The following is an 11,376-nucleotide window of genomic DNA, read 5'->3' on the forward strand; positions in this document are numbered from 1 at the left end:
GTGGTTACATCATTTAAAAAATAAATTAAAATGTGTTTTAATTTTCAAAGTAAGAACTATACCAAGTGGGGTATCATTCTAAAACAGATTTTTATTTATTTTTTTGCATAATAGTTTTTGATTTATCGTGCAAAATGTTTGAAAAAATACCCGAGTACGGAACCCTCAGTGCGCGAGTCTGAATCGCACTTGGCCGGTTTTTTTATTTATTCTTTAGGTTGTAGGGGAAAGCAGGTGGGATTCGTACAGAGGGAGCATTCGTACAGCAGTCATATCTCCACTACAGTACATGGTGAGTGGTGACGCGTTTGTGTTTATGTACATGTGAGGCCCGCTCATGTTCATGGGCTAACCGCTACAGCTAAGTGCAGTGGCTGTATAACTTTTAGCTTTTTTGGAAAAATCAAAACGTGTTTTCACACCGCGAAAGTTTTTTTTCGACTCATCTTTGAACATTAATTCGTAATAAGTTAAGCTTAAATTGTTAAAGTAACATATAATAGTTTTTAAATAAGTATCCTAGATTAATATGTAAACATTAATTTTGGGATAACCTTAACCGTTATTTTTATTTTGAATTTATTGTTTGATTTTTTGTATTGGGGTACCTTCGTACAGTTAGGAGTGGGGTGGATTCGTACTATAAATTGCACCCAACGTGAGTTCAGATAGTTCCTGAACTGACTGGGATATGGGATTTCGACTCTCCGAACACTCCCAGATGATAACATGAAACAAGTAGTGATGATGCCTACTAACTATACTACTAACGATACTGAAATCGACATAGCTGTCAAATATTACCCTAGGGGTGACATGGATTCAAAGATACCTAAAGGTAGCATTCGGTTCTTCGGCGACCACGACGAGCGACTGCGACCAGCGACTACGCGACGATGGTCGCCTGTCGCAAGGCGACCCCTAGCTTTCGGATGTCAGCGACCGCGACATCGCCAGTCTTCCCGCAGTTTTTATGTGTGCCGGTTGTGTTCTATTGTAGTAAGTACGATATGTCGGACAATTTCTCCGGAGCGAAAAAAAGTATTCAACAGCTATTGGAGGATGAGGAAGATAATGATAATCTTATCATGTTATTATCTATGCCTCCGGAAAAAAGGATGAAGATCGACTCAATCTTCACATCGCGAGAAGAAGAGGGTTGCTTTCAAATACTGATAAAACGACATTTAATTTATAAAGAAGAAAAGTTCCGAAAATATTGTAAATATTGACTGCGTCGCGCGACGGCGCTGGCTCCGGAGCGACCGGGTCGCGGTCGCCACGCCCGGGCCCCGCCAACCGGTCGCACGACGCGGTCGTGGGATTCGTTTAGTGCTCCATATAAATTAATACTAAGCAGTTGTCGCGGTCCCGGGTCGCCGTTGCGCGTCGCTGTCGCTAAGAACCGAATGCTACCTTAATAGTTTCATAGCCCACCGAGCGTCAAATGTTACCAACACTTGACGCTCGGAATAATTTAAATTATCTGTGGGATGATGACGCCTAAAATTATGCAACCTTACCCTAAAGTGAACAGGAATGCACTTAACAAGACAAGGGTAGGAAAATTGCCACAAAAATTAAGTATTTAATACACAGATACTCGCGAAAAAAAAAGACTGATAGGAATGGAAAGAGTAAAATAGATAAAAAAAGAAGTTCAATAGAGAATACAAAAGGATAAGGAGATGAAGGACTTCGTCTGTGTTGGTGTTGGCTGGCGGGCGTGCTTTGCCTTTTTGGAGTGTTTTTTTTTTTTTGTTGAGACTGACTGGAAGGTGCTCTAAGGGGGTGCCGTACGTGTGTCGGCGAGCGCCGGCACAGACGGGGTCCATACTTGTATAGTTTAACTAACTTGTTACAAATAACTACAAACTTGACATTGGCTAATCTTTGTAAAACCAGACGAAAGAGAAAAAAAAGGAGATGAAACGCACGTCACCATAATGAAAAATTTTAATGTTGATTTTATGACTTAAATTGTAACAACTTGATTGTAAAACACTACATTATTAATTATCACTATGTTTAAGGTTTATTATGTGTTAATTTCAATATCAATAAATGCTTAATTTCATATAAATAATCTTTTCAATTCCTATGTACGAAGGCTCCCCACTATGTACGAATGTACCCGACTTGATGTACGACGCTACCCCGCGTGTGGGGTGCTTTCGTACGATTTCCATTTTTTGGGAAATTCATCATAGCTTTTCCATGTTACTTTGTATTAACACTGAACTGCATTATAATTAAAGTCAGATAAATAGGCAATTCAGCAGCATTGAAATTATTTTGAAATATCTATTAATTTTGGTTTTATATGACTTAGAGTAAAAAGTGTACGAATCCTACCTGCTTTCCCCTACCTATCTACCGTAGTTTTTTATGGATTTGACGACCTCCGTGGTGTAGTGATAAGCGTTGTGTTATTAGTGGAAGGACCTGGTACGATTCTCCGAGTGCTAATTTGGGAATTTCGAAATTGGCTCAGGTCTGTTCTGGTGGGAGACTTTGGCCGTGCCTAGTAGCCACCCTATCGGCAAAGCCGTGCCGCCCATCGCCAAGCTACGACGCCTTCCCTTGCGATGTCGGAAACCGATTAAGGGGCGAGTGTTTATTAAAACTGACATTACAACTTACCAGGAGTCAGTTTTTAGGGTTCCGTACCCAAAGGGTAAAAACGGAGCCCTATTAATGTCACTCCCCTGTTTGTCTGTCTGTCTGCGCGTCACAGGTCTCTATCTCGTACCTAGACTAAACAAGTTACGAATTGGTGTAGAACGTTAACCCAAAATCAAGTATTGAATTAGAAATTCAATTACCTTTTTAGGCTCTCATTCGTAGAATTCGCCATAATATTAGGTAGGTAGGTAGTTAGATGTTTAGATTAAGATTAGTAATAGTTTTTCTCTCTGGCTTTACATTGATTAGCCAATGTCAAGTTTGTAGTTATTTACAAGTTAAGGAAACTACAAGTATGGACTTCGTCTGTGCCGGCGCCCGCCGACATACACGCGGCACCGCTTTAGAGCGCTTCCCAGTCAGTTCCACCACCAATAAACACCAGCAGAACACAAAAACCAGACATTTCTAACAAAAAAAAACCACTCCAAAAAGGCATCGCACGCGCGCCAGTAAACGCCACCACAGACAAAGTCCTAAGTCAGGCTAGGTAGTATATCATCTGGCAACCGGATTACTAGTCTATGCTGGCAACGCTGTGTTAAACTGTTAACGTCATTGTCAAATGTCACTTAAAAAGTGAAAGTCCTTCTATGTTATTGGTCTGTGGTGAAAGTTTTCAAAAAAACGAAATGCTTATTAAGTAGTGTTGAATTGGGGATCCTGTATCAAAATCCATGGGGATTTTGGATCACTCTCGCTAACGCTCGTTCGCTACGCTCACCGTGATACAAAATCCCCATGAATTTTGATACAGGATCCCCAATGTAGGCTACTGTCCACAACAACACATTAAATAAATGGAGTATTCCTAAATCCAAGCAACAATTAATCACTATCAACAGTGAGACAAAATCCTCAATGACTAGTTATTGCGGATCCTATATCATACGCCCGCACCGCACAGTGGATGATATAATACGATGAGTTCGACGAGACTGCGGCATTCATAAGAAATGCGAACGAGCCCATATGCATGATAATTTTACGTCTAAAAGTTTGCTCTCGCATAGTTAACCATTTGATTTGTTGCGCTCAAATTATTTTTGTATATTGATCGTGTTTCTGCTTGATCCGGCATTGCTGTATTCATTAGTATGAATTTCGATCGATTGATTCGAGGCTTGCGCATACTTATAATAGGTTGGATAAAGGTAGACTCTTTAAATGTTTATAGCTCATCAGAAATATATTCGTATTACATTAACGATTGCTTTTCCACATATCGGACATAACATTTTATCCAACGATAAAGCACATTTAGTACACGTTATAGCATGACCACATGGTATATAACACGCAGCTACTTCTTCTACAAGACAAATTTTGCAGCAAAGTGTTTCTTTAATATTTTCAACACATAATATGTTTCTGTCTGCAAAAGAACTTATTATATTGTTATTTACAAATTGTTCAGATACTTTTGATGCACCACAAACATCTTTGCTATCACTTTGTAGGTATGTTTCACCCTTCACAAGTAAAACATAGGGACAGGACGGAAACCAGCGTGCGTGCTCCGACCATGGATGATCTTCGATGCCCCAGTCTTTGAGCCTGCCATCACAAAAGTAACAAATCACGCGATCACTATCTCCTGTATAAAAAAAACCAGCATCAGCCATTTCTTGAGGTTTTTGATTTAAATCTTGAGGCCAGGTATCAAAACTTCGCAATCTTGCGATTTGAGTTGCATAGCGAGGATATTTAGGATATATTAACTCCATTCTGATCTACAAACAATGAATTTTGGATAAAGATTTATTAGTAAAAATATATTATAGCAGATTTCTAGTAAGGTGTGCAAGCTTATCATACATTATTATTTATCGAAAATTAATTCTTTAATGATGAATTTAGACACATTTCCCGCTATTTAAATATATTTCGATTGTTATAAATACTTTGATAAATAGAGATTAATGGACGAAAAAAATACGTACAATGCGTACTAATATAATAAATTCACTGATGCCCCCACGACTTCATCTGCATGGATTTAGGTTTTTAAATCCTGCGGGAACTCTATGATTTTCCGAGATAAAAAGTTGTCTATATCTCTCCAGTTCTTTTACTATACCCACGAAAAATCATGTCGATTCGTTGCTCCGTTGCGACGTGATTGAAGGACGAACCAATAAACAAACAAACAGACACACTTTAGCATTTATAATAAGTATGATTAGTGATGCAAAAAGGCGTCTGTCTAAACTAAAGACTAACGGCTGAATCTTGCCGAAATTTGATACACAGACAATTCACATCTTGGAGACGGATCCAGGATATTTTTTGACGTCGAAAATTAAAGGATTTCCACTCAAGTTTTAAATCAAATTCGCAAGGAAGAAGATTGAAGCATCAAATAGGAGCAAATATTATTAGACCTTTCACAAATTTTATACCTACCTATGGAAAGTAGTAAAATGTATAACCTTTTAACATTTTAACTATCGCGAGTCCGACGCATACCATTCCTTTTACGGTTAGATCTCAATTCACTGCGTAACTATAAACAACAGCGTCTTCCATGCTTCAAAATCGAACACCTATAGCTGATGCGGCAATAATTTATACGTAAGACAGTGTTCATACGAATGTATAAATCTAGTCTGATTACTTTCGCAAATATAAGTTTTATGTTGTGATGATTTAGTGTTTAAAGTTACATGCGCAAATGTTTAAATCTAATTTATTTCAATCCATTTCGTTTATTATGAAAGAGGTTTTAGAATTCGAGCGTATAAATAGGTCGATCCTAAGCGTCACCATTCCTTTCTTTCCGAGTTTTGGATACGACGACAACAACAGTCGAAATAAAGTATGTAAGTATTTTTATTTTATATGTTTATTTTTGAATTAAGCAACTAGGTACCTATTGAATTTTTATTTGGAGTTTTCATGTTGATAGTTACTTAAATTGTTTTTCAGGGCCTCTTCATCTTTCATCAATCCATTTGACGAAGACGAAGACCCCATCGCTTTGGTGCAGCCCCCATCAACATCGAAGTCTCTTAAGAAGAAACGTGAGGTGAAGCGGAAGAAGACGATCAAGAAAAAGGAGGTGACTTCTTCTGCTCCGAAGAATCCGTTCGAATCGAGCGGATCGGAATCTGAACCCGAAACGTCTCCAAATACACCTACGAGTCCATCTGTTAAGCGGAGGAGGTTTATTACCGAATCTGAGGTGAGTTGTCTTATTTATATTTTATTGGATTAAAGCTTTTAAAAGACTTCCCAATAAGAATGTTGTTAGGCAATTGGTCTGTATATAAATTTATGAATATAGTTTGTTAAAGTTATTATTTTGTTAGGGATCATATCCGAAGGGTACCAGTGGGATCCTATTACTAAGCTACCGCTGTCCGCCCGGACGTCTGTCTGTCAGCGGGCTTTATCTCATGAACCATAATAGGTAGAGAGTTGAAATTATCGCAGATGATACTAAATTGAATATTTTTCAATTTCAGGATGAATCTACTAGCAAGCCAGTGCGCGCTGCGAAATTGAGAAGTTTTCTCAGTCGGCGCGTTGCGTCGGGGTATACATCCCAATCAGACCCATCGAAGAAAGGCAGCTACTACTTCGAGCTGCGCGTCTACAACTCTGAAGAAGTGGAGAAACTCGCGAACAATGAGCGTTGGAAGCATGCCATCTGCACACTAAAACTTGCAACTGATTTAAATTCGGTGGTATGGAAGTCCCTCACCAAATTAATTGATGATAGTAAGGCTGAACTAAAAAATATTCAGCCCATTTTATACCCTGCAAATGAAAATAATTTCTAAGATAAATTTTGTAAATTAAATTTTGTAAATCTTAGAAATTATTTTCATAAATAAATTCAAAAAATATTTCATCTGCAACATATTGTATATAATAAGTATGACAATTAAATTACTATCTTTATGTTTGTACCTGTAAATATTTTTTAACGTGTTTTTTTTACAGAAATTACAAAGCCTAAACCATACAAAGCCTAGACCATACAAAGCCTAGATCATACAAAGCCTAGACCATACAAAACCTAGACCATACAAAGCCTAGACCATATGAAACTAGAAATATAAAAACTAGAACCATATGAAACTAGAACCATATAAAATTAAATTAACGTGTTTTTTTTACAGAAATTACAAAGCCTAAACCATACAAAGCCTAGACCATACAAAGCCTAGATCATACAAAGCCTAGACCATACAAAGCCTAGACCATATGAAACTAGAAACATAAAAACTAGAACCATATGAAACTAGAACCATATAAAATTAAATAAAAATGTCTAAATGTTCATATCGAAAGATTTGAAGTTGGGATATTAATAACGTGATACTTACAGCCCTTATACTCTTACTAAGTCTGCACATTGTCTGAAAATAACTAGATTACTTTATTTTAATACAGTCATCTCATAACTATCCAAAATTTAAAATCTAGAACTGAGAAACTAGAACCATACAAACTAGATACTTGACATGTTTGAATGTTGATATCGAAACATCGCATTACTTCCATTCTATTAATAACTGTTTACTGTTTATTAGCCAATAGCTTGATTTATTATTTAGCTGTATTTCCTTACCGATTTTTTATACGCAGAATATTAAAACCAGAACTGAGAAACTAGATACTAAATAGATAAACAAGATAAGCAATTCTATGAAATTGAAAATGTTTTTCTGCAAAGAGTGTAACCTTTATGTTAAAACATCTATATCGTCACATAACAGAACAAATACTCATAAATCTAATAGTTTATTTCAATCTAGATATGAGAATGTGCAAATTATAAAAACGGCTTTTAGAAACAGAATAATCAGTTACAAAGTAAATCCGACCTCTACAACTTTAGTTCCAGAGAGTTTTTTTTCACAAATATTTAAAACCACACGCGAGATCATAAATATATCTCTAAAGAAACACACTGCCATTAAAGTAAATTTCGAGTTATTTGTTTCGTATATTTTACCAAAAAATTTTGAAAAGTCTATTAAATCTTTCAGTACTAAATATGGTATTATAGTCCAAAGTACTGATATTGATAATTTTTTATTACAATGTGCTCAAAAGTTAACTTGCAAATGCGCAGAATTCGAACAGTCAGAATCTGGTTGGACAATTGATTCTATCAGTCATTTGGAGATAAATATTAATAAATATAATCCTCTGAAAGGTGGATCATATTTGGCATTACCATCACATATAAGAAATACAAAATCATGTCTAAATATTCATAATTTCGATGATTGTTGCTTTTTATGGTGCATTGCTGCTAAAATGTATCCTACAAAACTTAATTCCAATAGAGTTTCATCATATCCTCATTATTCATTGCTTTTTGACATAAGAAATATGACATTTCCTCCGGGAATTGAAGATATTAAAACCTTTGAGAAGAACAATCCAACTATTAGTGTAAATGTTTATGGGTTAGAAGCCAATAATACAGTTACAGGTCCTTTGTATGTGACTTTAGCTCGAAAACTTACCCATGTTAATTTATTATATATTACTAAAAATGACAAAGCCCATTACTGTTTGATTAAAGACTTTGGCCGACTTGTGCGAAGGCAATTAACAAAACACAAGTCTAAAATATTTTTATGTGATGAATGTTTTTTATATTTCGCAAATGAACAAAAACTACACAATCACGATTGTGCTAAAAGACAAACTGTACTTCCAGAAGATGGTAGTAAGTTGCATTTTTCAAACTATGAGAGAACTCAAAGAATTCCTATCGTGATATATGGCGATTTTGAGAGCTTGCTTTGTAAATATTCAAACGAAAATAAATCTCTTTATACTGAAGATATACAAACACATGAACCATCTTGTTTCGCTTATTACATATGTTGCCATTCTAAACCTGAGCTTAATGACTTTGTAAGCTATCGCGGACCAAACTGTGGTAAAAAATTTGTTGAAAGCATTACGCGAGATGTAAAAAGATTGCACGGTATTTTAAATACAAATAATCCAATGTTTCCTCTTACTACCGAAGAGTTGACTTCATATAATGAAGCAAAAATTTGCTGCATCTGTAAAACAATGTTTAAAAAATATGATATAATAGTAAAGGATCATGACCATTTTACAGGTAAATACCGAGGCCCTGCTCACAACACTTGTAACATAAATGCAAAAAAATGTACGTTTATACCGATCATTTTTCATAACTTGAGTGGTTATGATTGCCACTTATTTATTAAAGAATTATCAGAAATTACCGGAAAAACGAGCTTGATACCAAAATCTAAAGAAAAATATATATCATTCACAAAATTTTTACCTATTGATAAAACAAATGCTGCTCAACTGAAGTTTATCGATTCATTTAATTTTTTGAGTTCGGGTTTGGATAAACTGGCAAAGAGTCTTCATCCGAATGATTTTCAGCATATGCGTGTATTTATTAAGGATGAACACTTATTAAATTTGGCCTGTAAAAAGGGTGTCTATTGTTATGATTATATGGATGCATGGGAGAAATATAATGAAACAAAGTTACCAAAACATTCGATTTTTTTTAATAAACTCACAGGTGAAAATATTTCCATTGAGGATTACGAACACGCTTTAAAAATATGGAAAACTTTTGGTATAAAAAACTTAGGAGAGTATACAGATTTATACTTACAATGCGATGTCTTATTACTATGCGACGTTTTTGAAAAGTTCAGAAATATGAGTTTAGACTATTATAATTTAGACCCCTGCTATTATGTATCATCTCCATCTTTAAGTTGGGACGCAATGTTGTTATATACTAAAGTTGAGCTTGATTTGATTTCTGATGTGGATATGTATCAGATGTTAGAAAAAGGTATTCGAGGTGGTTTAGCCCAGTGTTCATTGAGATATGCTGAAGCAAACAATAAATATTTACCATCCTACAATAAAAATGAGTCAAGTACGTACTTAATTTATTTAGACTGTGTCAACCTTTACGGTTTTGCTATGATGCAAAAAATGCCAATGCGTGACTTTAAATTTTTAAATGAAAATGAAATTAAAAATTTTGATGTAAGGAACATTTCTAAAAAAAGTCAGTGTGGATATATTCTCGAGGTAGATTTATGTTATCCGGATAATATTCATGATGCTCATTCAGACCTACCATTTGCTGCGGAAAAATATTCTCCTGCTCAAAATCAAAGCAAAAAATTGGTGGCAAATTTATATAATAAACATCGTTTTGTTATTCATTATATGCACTTGCAAGAATGCTTAAAGAATGGTTTATTGCTTTTAAAAATATACAGAGTGCTATCTTTTTATCAGGACAACTTTTTAGAGCCTTATATTTTTTTAAACACAAGTCTCAGACAAAATGCCAAGTCTGATTTTGAGAAAGACTTTTTTAAAAAGCAGAATAATTCTATTTTTGGAAAAACGATAGAAAACAAAAGGAAGCAGGTTGACGTAAAACTAGTAAACGTTTGGAGAGATACTACAAATAATACTAATAAATTGAATGGAGCGGAAAAATATATTAGTGCACCACATTTTCACAGTTTATCAATTTTTTCTGAAAACTTAGTAGCTATTCAATTGAAAAAAACAAAAATTGTCTTAGATCGACCAATATATATTGGATTCACGATTCTTGAACTGTCGAAAACGCATTTGTATCATTTTCATTATTCGGTCATAAAAAGAATCTATGGAAATAATGTTCAGTTATGTTATACGGATACTGATAGTTTACTATATCTTGTAAAAACTGATGATTTTTATGAAGATATGAAAGATAACATTCATTATTTTGATACTAGCAATTTTGAAGATGATAATATTTTTAATATGCCGAAAGCTAATATGAAAATACCTGGATATTTTAAAGACGAAATGGGAGGAGAAATCATTTCTAAATTTGTTGGTTTACGCGCAAAATTATATTGTTTACTTTCTGAGAAAAAAACTATCAGTAAAGCAAAGGGTATCACGAAGCCTGTGACAAAAAAATTAAACTTTGAGAAATATAAGAAAGCCTTATTTTGCAATGAAAATATAAGAGATGATATGTTTGTCATACGATCAAAAAATCATCAGGTTTTTACTCAGAAAATTAATAAATTAGTATTAAATAGTGATGATAATAAAAGGCAAATAATGGAAAATGATTTTAAAACTTTGCCTTGGGGGCATTACAGCACGATTCTTTAGTAAAAATATTATGCTAAGTACCTATGTATTTTACAAATTTTTATGTGTCTAATTTTAATATTAGTTTTAATGGTAATTTAGCATTTAATAAATTTGATTAAGTTTACCACAGTGTTTTATTTCAAATAAAATCACAACATATTTTATATTCCCTTTATTAATTCAACCAATTATTTACATTACTTCATAAACTTAGTACTTAACATAAGATTAACGTATTATAAAAACTTACTACTTAATGGAAAATATTCGGACTACAACTTACTTGCATGATATGAAAATATAAAATATACTTTATACTTTAATTAGAACTCATTTATGCTTTTTATTTTTACAATCGCAAAATAACAATAAAATAATATTAAATTTAACTATTCAGGCACACTTAGCTTTTGTATAATCCTATTAATTAAATCTTCTGTAGCATCCATCATATTGTCATAATTATCACTCACTATGTACTGTACACTCAAATTAGTCTTTGCACTGTTCTCCTGTTCTTTACTATCAATTTCAAGTATTTCA

At 34.2% G+C, this 11,376-nt stretch overlaps 1 protein-coding gene across 1 annotated transcript in view; it reads left to right on the top strand.

Annotated features, from left to right (window-relative positions):
• LOC123877528 (zinc finger protein 568-like) overlaps nt 1-925 on the top strand; it is a 10,122-nt gene extending 9,197 nt beyond the window's left edge. Inside the window, exon 10 of the mRNA XM_045924331.1 lies at nt 791-925. Coding sequence (XP_045780287.1) covers nt 791-925 — 135 coding nt within the window. The remainder of the gene's footprint in view (nt 1-790) is intronic.
• Nucleotides 926-11,376: the final 10,451 nt, after the last annotated feature.

This window comes from Maniola jurtina, chromosome 24, assembly GCF_905333055.1.
Source record: "Maniola jurtina chromosome 24, ilManJurt1.1, whole genome shotgun sequence".
Lineage (NCBI taxonomy): Eukaryota > Metazoa > Arthropoda > Insecta > Lepidoptera > Nymphalidae > Maniola > Maniola jurtina.